A 16,026-nucleotide genomic window follows, 5' to 3' on the forward strand; every position below is an offset into this window, starting at 1 on the left:
TTAAATTTATTATTATATAAAATAATAATATAATATTATTTAGTACAAAATTAATATTTTCTTAGAATAAACTATTTATTATTATTAATATTAAATAAATATAGTACTATTATTTTTAAAATAAATATAATATTATTATATTTATTAATTCTCTATTAATGTAATAGTATTATTTTAAAATAATTTTAACTTAGAATCAATGTAAATTATTATTTAGTTAAATATAATATTATTATTCAAATAAATATTATTTATTTTATTTTATTAATTATAAAATATTAAATTAAATTAAATTAAATGAAAGGGTAAAAAGGGGAGAGATGGGAGTGGATTTCCACTCCCACCTCCCCCAATGGGAGTCCCACTTCCACTCCCCACTCCAAAAATGAGTGGGGCTCACGGAGTGGGATTCCCAATCCGTGGCCATTTTAAGCAAGTAAACACTGGAGTGGGAGGAATTCACACTCCTCACTCCCACTCCAGCAAGTAAACACAACCTTAATTTAAAGTAAGGTAACTGAAGTTGTCAGGTTTGGCCAATGTCAGGATGTGGATGGTGATTTAGTGTGAGCAGAGTTGTGTTTAGTGTGAGAATTCGAATCCAAAGCACATCTTTTACAACATCAAGATGTTTTACCAGTTAAGAGACAATTTGAAATTTAGTGGAATTTGAATGATTTTGTTTCCTACGTAAATGAGACTGGAAACATCATTGTTTTTTTATTCAAACTCGTATTCATTCCTAATCGAATGATCAAAATTTTGGGTTAAAACTTGATGCAGCGGAAGTTTAGTGTTCAAAACATTCCGTTGATTCTAGAGAATACCGGAACAAAAGAACAACTAAATTCACGTTGATTCAAAAGAATACCGTGAATTTAGGGGTTAAGACTCGTTGATTCCGTAGAATACCAAGAATTAACTGTTCAAATACTCACAAAGAGATTTGAAAATTGAAATATTATTAAACTCAAAATTCTCTCCTTCAAAGGTTACAAGAGGGAGCTATTTATAGTAGTAGTAATTATCTTAATTCATGAAGGAAAAACAAAATCCTAAATTGAAAGGGAAACAAAATTCTAAATTAGAAAGGAATTTAAAAGTCTTAAACTTTAGTTAATAAGGAAACTAATCCTAGTATAATATGGATTCCTACTCTTCATCATTCCCCCCAGGGTGGAGAGAATTCGTCCGCGAATTCGGATTGTCAGCAACATCTTCATCATGATCACCTCTGTAAGGAATAAGATGCTTAACATTAAATACATCTGCAGTGTGGATATGACTAGGAAGCTTTAATCTGTAGGCATTAGGATTTATCTTCTCTATAATCTCCAAAGGGCCGATTTTCCTGGCAGAAAGTTTGTTGTACTCACCAACTGAGAATCTATCTTTAGTTAGGATAACCCAAACAAAATCTCCCACTTGAAATTCCAAAGCTCGACGTTTTTTGTCTGCCATAATTTTATAACCTTCGGTCGTCTGCTTCAAAGACTCTTGCGTAGTTTCATGAATCTTCTGAAGCTGCTCAATAAAGTCTTCTGCTTTACCGCTTTTGCGAACTAAATTTGGAACTGGAGCCAAGTCAATAGGAGCTCGTGGATTATATCCGTAATTTACCTGAAAAGGGCTTAAACCAGTACTACGCTTAGCTGCACGGTTATAAGTAAACTCGACTTGATATAACTTTTGATCCCACATCTTCAAGTTATCGCCAACTAGACTACGTAGATGGTTTCCTAAAGAGCGGTTGACAACTTCAGTTTGACCATCTGTTTGTGGGTGGTAAGCACTACTAAAATTCAGGCGAGTGTTAGTCAATTTCCATAATGTCTTCCAAAAATGGCTAAAAAATCGTGTATCCCGGTCAGATACTATAGAACTTGGTAAACCATACAATCTATAGACTTCCTTGAAGAATAGGCGAGCAACAGTCAAAGCGTCTGTAGTCTTCTTGCAAGCAATGAAGTGAGCCATTTTCGAGAATCGATCAACAACAACAAATATTGAATCCATACCCCTCTGAGTGCGGGGTAATCCTAAAACAAAATCCATGCTAATGTCAGCCCAAGGTTGTGTTGGAATCGGTAGCGGCATATATAACCCAGCATTAGTTGCTGCGCCCTTGGAAACTTGACAAATGCGACAAGTCTCGACATAGTGATATATTTCACGCCTCATAGTAGGCCAAAAATAAGTGTTGGCTATTAGAGCCAGAGTTTTGTCACGACCCATGTGCCCTTCATTATGTAACTCTGCAATGATTTTCAATCTCAAACTTGAGTCAGGAACACACAACTGATTACTCTTGAAAAGGAATTTGTCATGTAAATGATAATCTGAGCGAAACCCTGCAACAACGTCTTCTAGTATAGGAGCAAAGTAAGGATCAGAAGCATATAACTCTCGAAATGTGTCAAATCCGAGAACTTGATTATGCATCTGTGTCAATAAAGAAGTTCGTCGACTAAGTGCATCTGCTACCCGGTTGGATTCACCAGAGGTATGCTTCACCACAAAAGTAAATTGTTGAAGGAATACTGTCCGCGTGGCATGTCTGTGAGAGAGTTTGTCTTGACTATTGAGGTATTTTAACGCGGCATGGTCAGTGTATAAAACAAAGTCTTTATGAATTAGATAATGTCGCCAATGTGTTAACGCTTGGACTACTGCGTAAAATTCCGCGTCGTAAGTGCTATAGTGTGCCTTTGCTCCATTCAACTTCTCACTAAAATAAGCTATAGGCTTACCTTGTTGGCTAAGAACAGCTCCAATGCCGACCTTAGAAGCATCACAATGTACCTCAAAAGTGAGCGAAAAATCTGGTAGAGCAAGTACTGGGGCAGTAATCAACTTTTCTTTGATAATCTCGAATGCCTTAGTAGCTGCCTCTGTCCAAGAGAATTTTCCTCCTTTCATGCAATCCGTGATTGGTGCCATAATAGTACTGAAATGAGGAATGAATCGCCTGTAAAAAGAGGCCAATCCATGGAAACTTCTGGTGGCGGATAAAGTAGTTGGCGGAGGCCAATCTCGAATAGCATCCACTTTTGATTGGTCAACAGATATACCATCTTTCGACACCACATATCCCAAAAATAATACTTTCTCTGTTAAGAAAATACACTTGTTTACTGCTGTGTATAAACTTGCTGCTCTTAAGGCTGAAAGCACTTCTCTCAAATGTTGTAGATGTAACTCGTGGCTGGTGCTATATATAAGTATATCATCGAAGTAAACAACCACAAACTTTCCAATGAAAGGGCGAAGAACTTGATTCATGACTCACATGAAAGTACTCGGAGCATTGGATAAGCCAAACGGCATTACCAACCACTCGTATAACCCTTCGCGAATTTTAAAAGCTGTTTTCCATTCATCTCCAGGTCGTATTCGAATTTGATGGTAGCCACTTTTCAAATCAAGTTTGGTAAAATTTGTTGCTCCACTGAGTTGATCTAACAAGTCATCTAATCGAGGGATTGGAAAACGATATCGAACTGTAATTTTATTGATAGCTCGACTGTCCACGCACATCCTCCAAGAACCATCTTTCTTTGGAGTCAATAAAGCAGGGACTGCACAGGGACTAAGACTTTCACGGATAAATCCCTTTTCTAGTAACTCTTCTACTTGGCGCCTTAATTCCTCATGTTCTGTAGGACTCATACGATAATGAGGTCGATTTGGTAGTGTAGAACCTGGTACCAAATCAATTTGGTGTTGTATATCCCGAAGAGGTGGTAAAGCCTATGGTAGCTCCTTGGGGAACAAATCTTGAAATTCCGCCAGAATAAGTGTCACAGCTTCAGGAATCTTTGAATTACCGTTACTCTCTTTTCCCAATAAAATGTAGATTCTCTTTGTCTCTGCTACAACATCTATAAATTGCTTCTTGCTTAACAAATAATTACCCAAGTCTTGCTGGAGAGTAAACTCCTTGTTAGGTAGGAGAACGATCTTGGTGTTGTTAAACATAAAGCTGTAGGTGTTTCTCTTCCCATCATGCACTACGTTTCGATCATATTGCCAAGGTCTACCCAGTAATAGATGACAAGCATCCATAGCCACAACATCACACCAAATTTTGTCTTTATAAATTGAACCAATGGATAAGGAAACTAAACAACATTTCGATACTGTCACTTGATTCCCCTTCTTCAGCCATGTGAGCTTGTATGGAGTTTGATGAGGTTCTGTCTTTAAATTTAGCTTTGTTATGGCTTCTTCTGAAATGACATTCTCGCAACTGCCGGAGTCTATGACCATACGACATACTTTACCCCCAATTGTGCAAGTAGTCTGAAAGATATTTTGTCGTAGCCACTTGTCTTTGTCTTGACCTTTAGGAGTGAAGAATGCACGGTTCACGATCAACATTGGTCCGCTATCACCATGTTCTTCAACAGATTGAGCGCTACCACTACTATCAAAAGTTGGTTCTACAGCAAACTCTTCAATTTCTTCCTCCTGATAGTTTTCGCTTTCCTCTGTGCCTACGAATAAGCCTTTACCATATTTTTCTCCCTTTTTACATTCTGTCATTCGGTGCCCATTTTCTCCGCAATTAAAACAGCGTAATCCCGAACCCGAGGATTGGGTTTTGCTGCTTTGACCGATTTCACTAGGCTTACTCGTTTTATTTGGAGGATTTGGAGGAGTGAAAGTACGAAATTGGGAAGTCGGGTTTGAATTATCACGAACAACACTTCGAGCACCCCGAAAGCTTGAGTCATTAGTACGTCGACTAAATTGCTTCTCCAACTGCAAGGCTTGTTGGTGTGCCTCTGAAACAGAGTATGGGTCAAGTAAATTTAATTGGTCTTGAAATTGAGATCGTAGGCCTCCAATATAGCGGGAAACATGTTGTTCTTCTGTCTCTGTCAAGTCATTGCGTGCCACCAACCAATGGAATTCTGTAGTGTAATCATCCACTGATCGATTACCTTGCCTTAAATTCTGTAGCTGTTGGTATAACAGTTTGGCGTAATTATGAGGCAAGAATGCTCCACGCAAGTGCTTCTTGAACTTTTCCCAAGAATCAATCTTCTTTTTGCCTTGCCTAATCCTTGTGAGCTTAGTTTGTTGCCACCAAGCTGCTGCTCTTCCACGAAATCGAGTTGCAGCAAGCGAAACTAGTTTATTTTCAGGAACTTCTTTGTATTCGAAAACTTCCTCAATGGCGTTAATCCAATCCAATAATTCTTCAGGTCGACCACTTCCTTGAAATTCGGGAATGTCAATTCTCAACCCAGATTCCCATCTTCTGTCATCAGTAGACTCAGTTCTAGGGCGACGCCCAGAGAATGGGTTAGCAAAGCTTCCACTTGATTTGTCTTCACGTTCTGGAGTACAATGGCGTTCGTCAAGTAACTCTGCCATTCGTGCCATTTGTGCAGCTAACATATCAATTCTGGCTGTCATACTAGCCAGGGATTCATCTTTCGAAACATCTTCTTGAGCATCACGAGCTTTTCTTGGAGGCATTTTTTTTTTAAATTCGGGTTTAAAAAGGTAGTGGGGCTTAAACTGAAAGTAAATAAAAAAATTTAGGCCGAAACTGTAATTAAGCAAAAGTTTTAGATTTCCGATGACAGTGGTCAGAAATCGAGTAAGGATGGGTGGATCTGAAAGATTTTGGGTTGGTAAGTATGATGGTGGTGGTGGTTTGTCTGAAAAAGTTATGTTTTTTTTTTTTTAAGCTAAACGAAAAAAATCAAAAAGGGAAAAATGAAAGGTTTTGTGGTAGATGAAGTTAGATTGGTGATACCAGGTTTTGCTCTGATACCAAACTGATGCAGCGGAAGTTTAATGTTCAAAATATTCCGTTGATTCTAGAGAATACCGGAACAAAAGAACAACTAAATTCACGTTGATTCAAAAGAATACCGTGAATTTAGGGGTTAAGACTCGTTGATTCCGTAGAATACCAAGAATTAACTGTTCAAATACTCACAAAGAGATTTGAAAATTGAAATATTATTAAACTCAAAATTCTCTCCTTCAAAGGTTACAAGAGGGAGCTATTTATAGTAGTAGTAATTATCCTAATTCATGAAGGAAAAACAAAATCCTAAATTGAAAGGGAAACAAAATTCTAAATTAGAAAGGAATTTAAAAGTCTTAAACTTTAGTTAATAAGGAAACTAATTCTAGTATAATATGGATTCCTACTCTTCATCAAAACTTAAGGTTGAAGGTTCAGATACGAGCTTTAGACTTTGAGAGGATCTATTCAAAAATAAGAAAATAAATGCATAATAGGGATCCGATAAAATTCCAAAACCATCAAGTATCAATAGTCACTTGTTTTTCATGTTCTGATTTTTTGTATCGGGGATCAAAAGAAATTCCATTCTTCAAGGACTTTCCCTTTACAAATTCAAAGAAATGTAACACATTATTGAGTTTGTGTGTAAAATCACTCGTAACAATAAATTGCAAGGTTCCGAACTCCCCCATCGGCAATGCTATGTCGGCTTTCTCTATCTTTTATTGCTGTATTTCTTCTTCTGCCCCTCCTCGAGTTATTATTAAGGATTAATCATCAAATCACTACTTGTCGTGTAAGCTCAGACTCTGTAATTAATCTCTGTATCTTGCTGTTCTTCCATGTTTTGCTTATTGCATGCAACAATAATGTCAACTTATCACAGCTTTGCTTTTCTAGCAGAAGCAGAAGCTGGTGAGTCTGTCATTGCAGCCAACATGTTTAATGCAATACAGGGCTGGTCTACTGGCACCTGCTTAATCAAACAATTAAATTAACATTATATTTCATGTCCATGCAATGCACAGTATAATTCGCAGAAACAAGCAAAATAATAGTAATAATAATAATAACAAAATCAGAATTTCATGTGAGAACACAGTAAGATTTTCCAAGTCAGAAAAGTCCGTCAGTTTCGACTTTCGACAAGTACTTTCAGCATTAAATGCTTCAACCCCACTGTCCACCTTTACCCCTTTTCCCCTGACCAAGTATCACAATAATTTTTCTATTAAACAACAAAAAAAAAAGTGTCAGAATAATTTCATATAAAAAAAAATATCAAAATAATTTAATTCATTATTACTCGTTTATTTATAAATCCTACCTATGTATATTATTAAAGGGGCCTAACCTAATGCATGCAGTGCGCCCGCACTTTAATCGCACACGACTACACACATGGTGAGTTCTCATTTGAGACTATAACCCACAATAAAACTCCTCTCAATGAGAGCCACCACACATACAAACAATCCCATATTATAAGATATGCAAACTGTGCATACTAAATCAAATTCTTATTATTAAATGGGAGCATATCTACAATTCAGGCATTGTATATTTCATTGGCTTTCACTCTTTTGAAAAAGTTACAATTTTTGTTACACCCTTTGATTGTTCGTTGTTGACCATCAGATTTTTGTGTAGTCAAATGATGTGGAATCTATATATTATATTTAATGTAGTATGTAAGAGGAATATCAAATTTCATCAATTCTTTTTATTGAATTAGGTTTAAGACTTTGATTTTAGGAAGGTTATAGTTTTACAACTTAAGCTAAACCTTTGGCTTAGGGGAAAAGAAAAGAAAAAATTAAATTAGCAAGCATCTTTTGCTTCTCCAAAGAAAGCTTGCACGGGTTACCAGATTTGACAAGCTTTTAAGCCACTTAATTATTATTATTATTATTATTATTATTTGTTGCTAATTCATGCTTTTAAGCCACTTCACTATTGTAGTTATAACTATATTCGGTCTCTTGTCGCAAGTTGTATGATATTTTTATGGGGTAAAAGTCCATTTAGTCCTTGTATTTTAAGATTAGTGTTCATTCAGTTCTTGTGTTTTTAAAAATATCTCGAAATATCTCTACCGTTAAAGTATTGATACTCTTACCGTTACTTTTCATTTCTTTTAACTTACTTTTACAATATTACCCTTTTGTAATTTTTTTGGACATTAATAAAAAGAAAAAATTAAATTACTAATTTAACCCTAAAAATAAAAAATAAAATTATATTAATTTTTTTGAAAGCACCGTTTGTACACTTGGTAGTTTGCATACAATTTTTTACAATTAAAATTAATATATTTTTTTTTATTTTTTAGGGTTAAATTGGTAATTTAATTATTTTATTTTTATTAATGTCCAAACAAAAAATTATTATTAAAGGGTAATATTGTAAAAATAAGCCAAAAGAAATAAAAAGTAACGGTAGGAGTATCAATACTTTCACGGCATGGATGTTTTGAGATATTTTTTAAAATATAAGGACTAAATAGATACTAATCTTAAAATATAGGGATTAAATAGACTTTTACCCTATTTTTATGTGCAACCAAAAAAAAAATTGTCATATTTGTGCATACATTTCGTCCCCACATGCTCAAATTATTAGATTATAGACCACAGGGACTTTATATACCTTGTACCTAACAAACTTTCTTCGTACCATTGTATTTGTTTCAATCCGATTTTTAGCAATTGAAATGTCTACTTAAAGAAATTTTGCAAAGTTGAATCATTAACAAAAATAGTTAATTAATTTTTTTTCTAAAAGAAAAAGAGTTATGGGTATTATAAAGTTTTCATTAATGGGAACTTCGTTTTCTATTTAAGTTTGGAAGGAATTTGTTAAGAGTAGTTCCTAATCTTCTTTACATTTATTTTTTTCTTAATAATTAAAAAAAAAACACAGAAAACTTTATTTCCAAAAATTGTATTGACCATAGATGCAGACAATTTTGACTGTAATGATGGTGTTATGATGATCTTAAGGATGAGAGTGATGGTTTTGGTAGTTGGAATCATGAAACGACACCTAGATTTTTAAATTAATTTTCTTGTAAAGAGTTGTTCTAAGTTTTGATGACTTACAAAGTGGCCAGCTCCAAGAATCCAATAAAAATGCAAATTTTTGTATGACTTTTTGAACCCTTTTGTAATTTTGTCATTCCCGCAGAATAATGGAGTCCTCTCAGTGCTCAGAAATTTCTGAAGCCCGTCCCACCTGATGTCAATTTAAAAAAAAAAAAAAAATTTACAAATTAAAATCCCATATAAAATGTTCATACAGCAATTTACAAAAATATATCCAATTAAGAGTAGCTTACTTTAGCTTCTCAATCCATGCTTCAGTTCCCTTTGTTGAACAAATAACATCAAGCTACACAATACATCACCCAAGCAAGGCTTTTTCAGAAAAATAAATAAATATATGTATAGTTCTTTTTTAATATAAATGTTCGCATTGTATAAAAGAGATAAAAATTTGTCAATTTTGGAGATATTGACTGTATAATAAAATGCTATATTTTAACAACCCTGAATACAAAGAATTGACCTTGTAGAGTCCACACACAAAATTTTCAATATATATATATATATATAGGATAAAGTGGGTGGTCCAAATGGAGTCCACCCAATTTTATATTTGCCTATTCACAATCAATTTAATGTGGGAAAACGTTGAAAAGATTGAATCTTACCTGCCCATTATACACAGTCACATTCACTCCCTTGGCAAGTAGCTCATCAACCTATAAGAGGAAACAGAGATGAGAATATTCAATCACACACCATAATCATCTTGTTTGAAAAAGATAATCACTTTATTTGGAAGCAACTTAAAAGAATCATGCGCTGTGATTTGCCAAGAATGTGAAGAAACAATAAAAACAAGGAAAAAAAAACCTGAAAAGGATATTTGGAATCCTGTTGTTTAATGAAAATCAACAAAGAAGTTCTGGTTGAAATTTCAACATCTCCGTTGGTGGCCGAGAAATCAAATGAACCAAAAAAAAAAAAAAAAACATTCATTAATGATAACAGCTTCTGTAGGAAGAGGCTGAACCCCTCATACCTCACTAATCCTTGGTCTCATAAAGTCACCAGAAAGCTCTGTGAAAACAGAGTCTGATTGTCCTCCCCATCTGAAGAACACACAAAATTTGTACTTGCAATCATGGATTAAAATTTACAAATCATTCAATGAATTATATATAATTTTTTGGGAGAAATTTAATAAGACGTACGTAACGTTTTCTGGGATAATCTTGAGCTTCTTTTTTATAACACCATTCATCAAGCTACCAACATCACCATCACCATCAGGGGTGGAAGATTTATGGGCACTGAGATATCTTGAGTATTTTCTCATTGAAGCTCCTACTGCTAATGTTGATGCTGTTAAAGACACAGGGTCCATGCCCGAATCCAGTAGAAAATTGTAAAAATCCTGCACGATTAATTCAACATGTAAAATAAAATAATCCAACATTTACTTGAACCAAAAAAAGAAAAAGAAAAAATGCGTGAAACAATTGATGCAATTACCACAGAGTTGCTGTTTTGACTAATCACACTCTCAAGTTGCGCCCATGAGTCTGTGGCACTAACAAATTCACCAGCTTCAAGCTGCTGCTTAATCTTTTGAGCTATTTGATTTGATTTTGCGAAGCCATTGGTATCAAGCCTTGACATATCTTTAAGTAGAGGCCCCCATGAAAACTGCATATATATGTATATATTTCACTCAATAATTAATAATCTAAATGCACGCTCTTCATATTATAATTTTATTTATTTCGATGATATAAAACATTTCAATATTTACCACAAAATCCTCTGGTGAGATCCAACTATCTCCCAAGGCAACTCCTGCATAAAAGTGAGGAGCAAATATATTGATAATCTATTTGCGTATTTATTTTTGCTTTTGTGATTTGACAATAAATTAAATTACCTCCAAGTTTGAGCTTTAACTTTCCAGCTTCAATGGCTTTAACGGCTGCCAGTCCGAGAGTTGCAGCAAATTTGCCTCCATAAGACTCTGCCACAATAAACAGAGGACTCTTTTGCAGAATTTCATTCTTGTTAAATAACTCCATTAGCAATGTAGTTAAATCATTTGCTGCCTCAACATCGTTTTTCACAAACGAGCTATTATCCTCAACATAGCTGTATCCTGTTCCCACAGGATTGTCCTGTATCACACATTAAGAACAAATGCATACATTAAAATATCTAAAAACCAGTAAAATTTTTACAAAATTCAGTACTCTTTAAGCTCGAACTAAGCTTTAGTTTTAACCATACAACAAATAATAGGTCAGCTTTCTTCAACCATGTTGAATTCCTTGGCTTCAAATAAGTGTCTAATGGCCCAACCTCTTCAAAATTCCCAATCCCAACTCCTGAAGCACCCTGTTTCATCACAAATGAATACATTAATATTCAATATTAATTCATAATTTCTGGGTTTTTTTTTTTTTAAAGGAGGGAACATTATGTGGTTTAACATATGAGATTGTTGATTAGTACTCACAGGGCCGCCTTGCAACCAAAGAATGATAGGCCACGGCTTTGAGGGATTTTCAATTCTGTATGGACTCTTATATAGCCACCAAAACATGTGTGCTTCTGCAAATATTTAAGCAATCTTGAAAATTAAAAGAAACAAGAAAAAAAAAATTGAAGTAAAACAAACAAAAAGCAAAAGAACAATTCTAAAAACTTACTTGGCCTAACTTCAACATACCCCCACTCTTCTGAGGCATCCTGGTTTTTATTCAGAGCTCTAGCTGCTGCTCCTCCATTAAAAAGAAGAGAAACAAGGAACAGTAGAGTCGCTACAAAGCCACAAAGCTTCTCCATTTCAATAAGTGAAAATGAAAATACAAGACACCAATAGCGTTATATATAAATGTATAAAAATAAATATCATTGGAGGGTTGATTGAAAAAGTGGTCTTTGTTTCTGTCCGTAACAGATATAACAAAAAAGTTGAAACTTCTACAGCTAATTTAAGGTAAAAGCATACTAGATTTGTATAAAGAATCAAAACAAGAAGATTTGTATTTTTATACAGTATTGTCTTTTCCTTACTTTATATGAATTTAAAATATGATAATATCAATATACCAAATGATTTTTTATCTGCCAATATATGTATGTATATATAAATATTAAAAGAATAGGTTAAAAAGAGAAAACAAAACATGTAGAGCTATTGCTACAGGCTGTTTTACAAGGTGTCTGATTCTGCAATTTGTTTTATGTTTTCAGAGCATAGGCTAATTGAAAAAAAAAATTGATAAAAAAGAGTTGGGCTGCGGTTTGTATGAATTGCTTACATAAAGATACATAGTTTTGTTTTTGCAGTAAAGAGAAGGACATAACAGTAACACACAACTAGTCAAAAGTGTTACTCTCTTCTGAAAGTCTTGCACACAACAGTAATTATTTTTATTTTATTTTTTATGTTGAATGAGTGCATTTGTTTGTGTTTTTGTTTTCTGAGGCTGTGAGGGTTATGGGGGATATTTTGGGAACCAATCAAATCTTGCCGCTGTTGAATTTCTCATGGAGGATCCCTTGAATAGTGGAGATTTTGGATTATTTTTTCATTACTTTTTCAGAGAGGAAATGGGTAATTGGTAACAGTTATCTGAGACACCCTTTGATCTCTCTTCTCATCTAATATATGTTATCAAATTAATTAATACATAAAAAAATTCTAAGAAAATAAAATATGTATTTGCCCCTTAGGGGGGTGACTCAATACTTTTTAAGTAGATTTATTTAACTGATTTTTCGAATTCAAAATCTTTTGATCGTTTTAGATTTTGGATTCGAACCTTCTCAGTGATGGGTTAAAATATAAAATTAGGTTTTACTCACCTTAATATATAATCTTGATTTTAACAATCTCTAAATTTTGAAAGGTTGTTAAATTTTAAAGAAATAGTATCAAAATTTTAAAGATCTTATTTCATGTGCATATTTATAATAAAAGATTTTAATATATAGTTTTTTTTTTCTTTCAATGGCCCATAATTAAAAAATAATAATAAAACCCTAATGGAGGAGAACCATCAAGTGAATGTGTGAAACCAATGAACCCAAAAAAGATTAAAGGTAAAAGAGATCATAATTGCAATTTTTGTCTTCAGTGAAGTGATTAGGTTTAATGTGCACCCACTTTTGATTGATCATTATTTCTCCTAATGAGGAATGTCCCAGAAAAAAAGATACCATTATCTGAAAACAGTGATACCCATGAACAAAAGTCCAATAATGCAATGCAATCAAATTTTGTACCTATAAGGTTTGTCTCCGAGCATCGGCAAGAAAAACAGTGAATTCTAATCTTAAATTAGAAAATGACAACCACGTGGTAAAACCATAATTGACATATATATATATATTCTATATGTATACCTACAATATCAGGCAATTAATCGAGTCACGTATCAAAACTTTTATCAAGAAAGTTGTCACTCGTGCATCCATTTTCAAAATATCATAAATGCAATCACCAGCTGTTTGATGCAACAATTAATCTTTCACTATCTCTGTTAGAAAAAGTGACGAGAGAAAATTTGAAATAATAAAACCCTAAACTTCAGATTTTTCAACAAGAGTGGGGTTAATGTATCAATATTCTCTTCAAAAAATAACCTGTAGAACTTCTTGACGATGAACAGTAAGTGTAGTAGTCAAACAATGACAACCAAGTAGCGTGCATGCTACTTAAGTAACGAGACGTATACGCTAACTCCGGAGGGGCCAATAAAAAAGAAAATTTGAAAGAATATTTAAGTATTCAGTTTCTCTACACTTTCTTTCCAACCAAACAACTTCAATAACTACAAAAAAAAAAAAAAAAATTATGAAAGCATAGCAAGATTCTTCAATAATCAGGAGCTTTAAAAAGTGAAAACACCAATCACATGTGATGTGGGCGCACGAACATTTATGTCCCATCATTTTCGACTACGTGCCTTCATTTGCAAGATTTTGCCAGCACATGCTCATTAAATTAAAAACTTTTTATAATTGGAGCAGGTCACACTTAATATATGGTCACGACCCTAGATATATTAAAAAGTTTTATTTGGATTTTGAGCTACTGTAAATTTTCTCCATAATGATATTCCATTAAGGAATAATCTCTGCATAATTTTTTATAATTATGTTTTTATTTTGAGACAGTTATAAGTAAGAATAAATTCTATATTATAATAAGTTATAATTTTTTTTTTTAAAATTCAATCTTAAGGAACTTTCCTCCACGTAATAATAACTATGTATATATTCCAAAAATATATATGCTATATTACATTAGAATTTCAAGATGGAACAAACTATTTTTAAAAAAATTTGTATGGGACAATGATTTATACAACATACAATATTTAAGGAACTGTATTGAGAGAAAAACATTAAATTGAATGCAGACATTTTAATTTTTAAGATGACTTTGTATAACACTACATTAACTGAATTTTTTAAAACCGTGTCCATCTCTTTTATCAATATCTATATATTAGATTTGGCATGTTCCTTCAATTAAATATTAATGTAATACATATTTTAATTTTATATCACTTTTGCCAATGATAACTAATAAGTCAAAACATTAATTTTTGTAGATGTAATATGACTATATTGTAGTTATAATATGGCTATATATAGGTAGATCTTACTGAATATATTCGAAGAAAATTACGTTGAAGACTCACTAACTTAATTAATGCTGGCAAATTTAGGTACTTGCTGCATTAGAAATTTGGTTAAGATATATTATTGCATTTTATTTTGTTAATGAAAATTGTTGATTCCATATTCCTATTAAAATCGAATCGAAAGTCCAATATGTTACCCTCAAGTTCGAATATCTATATCATATACAACTTACAGATCACATTATTGTTTGTACATCCAATTCTAATATGTATATTAGACATAACACTTAACCTAATGATCGATAAAGTGAAGAATAAACGTTTAATAAATTTTTGTGCTCCACAAACAGATTGCGTATGATATTGGACCAATAATTGTTGTGATACCACAACAGCGAAGCAATGAAGCGTGCATGCATGATTTATGCAATTTTTTGTCTGCAATTTGCCGTCACTATATATTATCTGTTAATGAACGTTCTGGACCTACTTGCCGGGGCATACAGTATAGTTAAATCAAACCGTGCTATATCATATGCTTCAAAATGAGATCTCTCGTTGATATTTTAAAACAAACTCAAATATTTCAATTAAATCTTTGAATGCAGATAATTAATTTGAATAAAAAAATTAATTGAAAATATTGCATATTCAAATTTGCAGAATTATGCACGTAATTAGACGTAATTTATCAAAAAAAAATTCTTCTGTAACTCTTTATTTATCTACTGTACGCCTGACACAGTTGTTACTGTGTTATATCAACAAACCAATTGCTGGGCCAGAGCCATGGGCCTTAGCCATAGATTGCTGCACATGATGGGCCTCAAGGTAGTGCAATAAAATGTGGCAAAGTAGCTTAGGATCTTATGCTAAGAGAGGATAACGATACCATTCATACCATATCATTAAAAATGTTTATTTGTGTTTTGACGTTGATAATATACATAAAAATAATACAGAAAGAGTGAATTAGAAAAGCTACAGAGGCTAAACGGTACAAGCTAAGGAAAAAAGAGAGGAATTTTTCTTTACAATTTAGCCAATTTTCATGATATAATTCAACCAAGAAATGACATTTGTCCAATGCAGGTAATATTCGACCGTTTCATAACATTTGAACTTTCTTTAAGTGGTGGGAAATCGAAAATTCCACAATAAATTTATTATTTCCGAACAAGTACAACAATATATAATTGATTAAGACTCATTCGATAATTTATCAACCAATCTTTATAAATAGAACTTAGCCAATAACATTTTGGCACATATGACACTCATTCATAATACATGTGAGGTAACATTCATAAATTCGATAGCAAGTGAATTTTCAAAAGGTATGGTCGAAAATTCCAAACAAATTAGTCGTTAAGAGACTAGTTTTGCGAAATATTCTAAATTCATGTCCAAATTGTAAGTTGCTCCTCAAGCTAAATGGGAACCCAATACCCAAGAAAAAATAGAGAGAATTTCAAGTAACTTTCAACCATTAAAATATTGCAGTTGTTGCTGCTTTTAGAAATCTTTGAATGAATGATAGTATTATTTTCTTTCGGCACTGAAT

The 16,026-nt window shown here is 33.1% G+C and overlaps 2 protein-coding genes across 3 annotated transcripts; both read right to left on the bottom strand.

Moving 5' to 3' along the window:
* Window positions 1-3,750: 3,750 nt before the first annotated feature.
* LOC127899419 (uncharacterized) lies at window positions 3,751-5,487 on the bottom strand. The gene has a single exon (XM_052432803.1). It carries the CDS (start codon window positions 5,485-5,487, stop codon window positions 3,751-3,753), a length of 1,737 nt encoding a protein of 578 aa, XP_052288763.1.
* A 767-nt stretch (window positions 5,488-6,254) lies between these two features.
* On the bottom strand, window positions 6,255-11,744 carry LOC102622907 (serine carboxypeptidase-like 51). Of its 2 annotated transcripts, none has more exons than XM_006487923.4 (12): window positions 11,514-11,734; window positions 11,321-11,415; window positions 11,092-11,199; window positions 10,739-10,979; window positions 10,610-10,653; window positions 10,330-10,503; window positions 10,029-10,231; window positions 9,857-9,926; window positions 9,483-9,533; window positions 9,108-9,160; window positions 8,872-9,004; window positions 6,255-6,743 (listed from the first exon to the last, which is right to left on the bottom strand). In XM_006487923.4, exons 1-12 carry the CDS (start codon window positions 11,647-11,649, stop codon window positions 6,651-6,653), a joined length of 1,401 nt encoding a protein of 466 aa, XP_006487986.1. In that variant the 5' UTR covers window positions 11,650-11,734; the 3' UTR covers window positions 6,255-6,650. The 2 variants fall into 2 exon arrangements, with proteins under 2 accessions (XP_006487986.1, XP_052288967.1); XM_052433007.1 differs by having other exon boundaries at window positions 6,675-6,998; window positions 11,514-11,744.
* Between the last annotated feature and the right edge of the window lie 4,282 nt (window positions 11,745-16,026).

The sequence above is a fragment of the Citrus sinensis genome, chromosome 8 (assembly GCF_022201045.2).
Source record: "Citrus sinensis cultivar Valencia sweet orange chromosome 8, DVS_A1.0, whole genome shotgun sequence".
In the NCBI taxonomy this organism is placed as follows: Eukaryota; Viridiplantae; Streptophyta; class Magnoliopsida; order Sapindales; family Rutaceae; genus Citrus; species Citrus sinensis.

Bases quoted from the DNA above. Each gene is read 5' to 3' on its own strand.
- LOC127899419 (XM_052432803.1), bottom strand. From the start codon at position 5,487: ATGCCTCCAAGAAAAGCTCGTGATGCTCAAGAAGATGTTTCGAAAGAT.
- LOC102622907 (XM_006487923.4), bottom strand. From the start codon at position 11,649: ATGGAGAAGCTTTGTGGCTTTGTAGCGACTCTACTGTTCCTTGTTTCT. The intron at 11,416-11,513 runs GTAAGTTTTTAG...AAATATTTGCAG, and splicing joins GTATGTTGAAGTTAGGCCAA to AAGCACACATGTTTTGGTGG. The intron at 10,232-10,329 runs GTAATTGCATCA...TTAATCGTGCAG, and splicing joins GTCAAAACAGCAACTCTGTG to GATTTTTACAATTTTCTACT.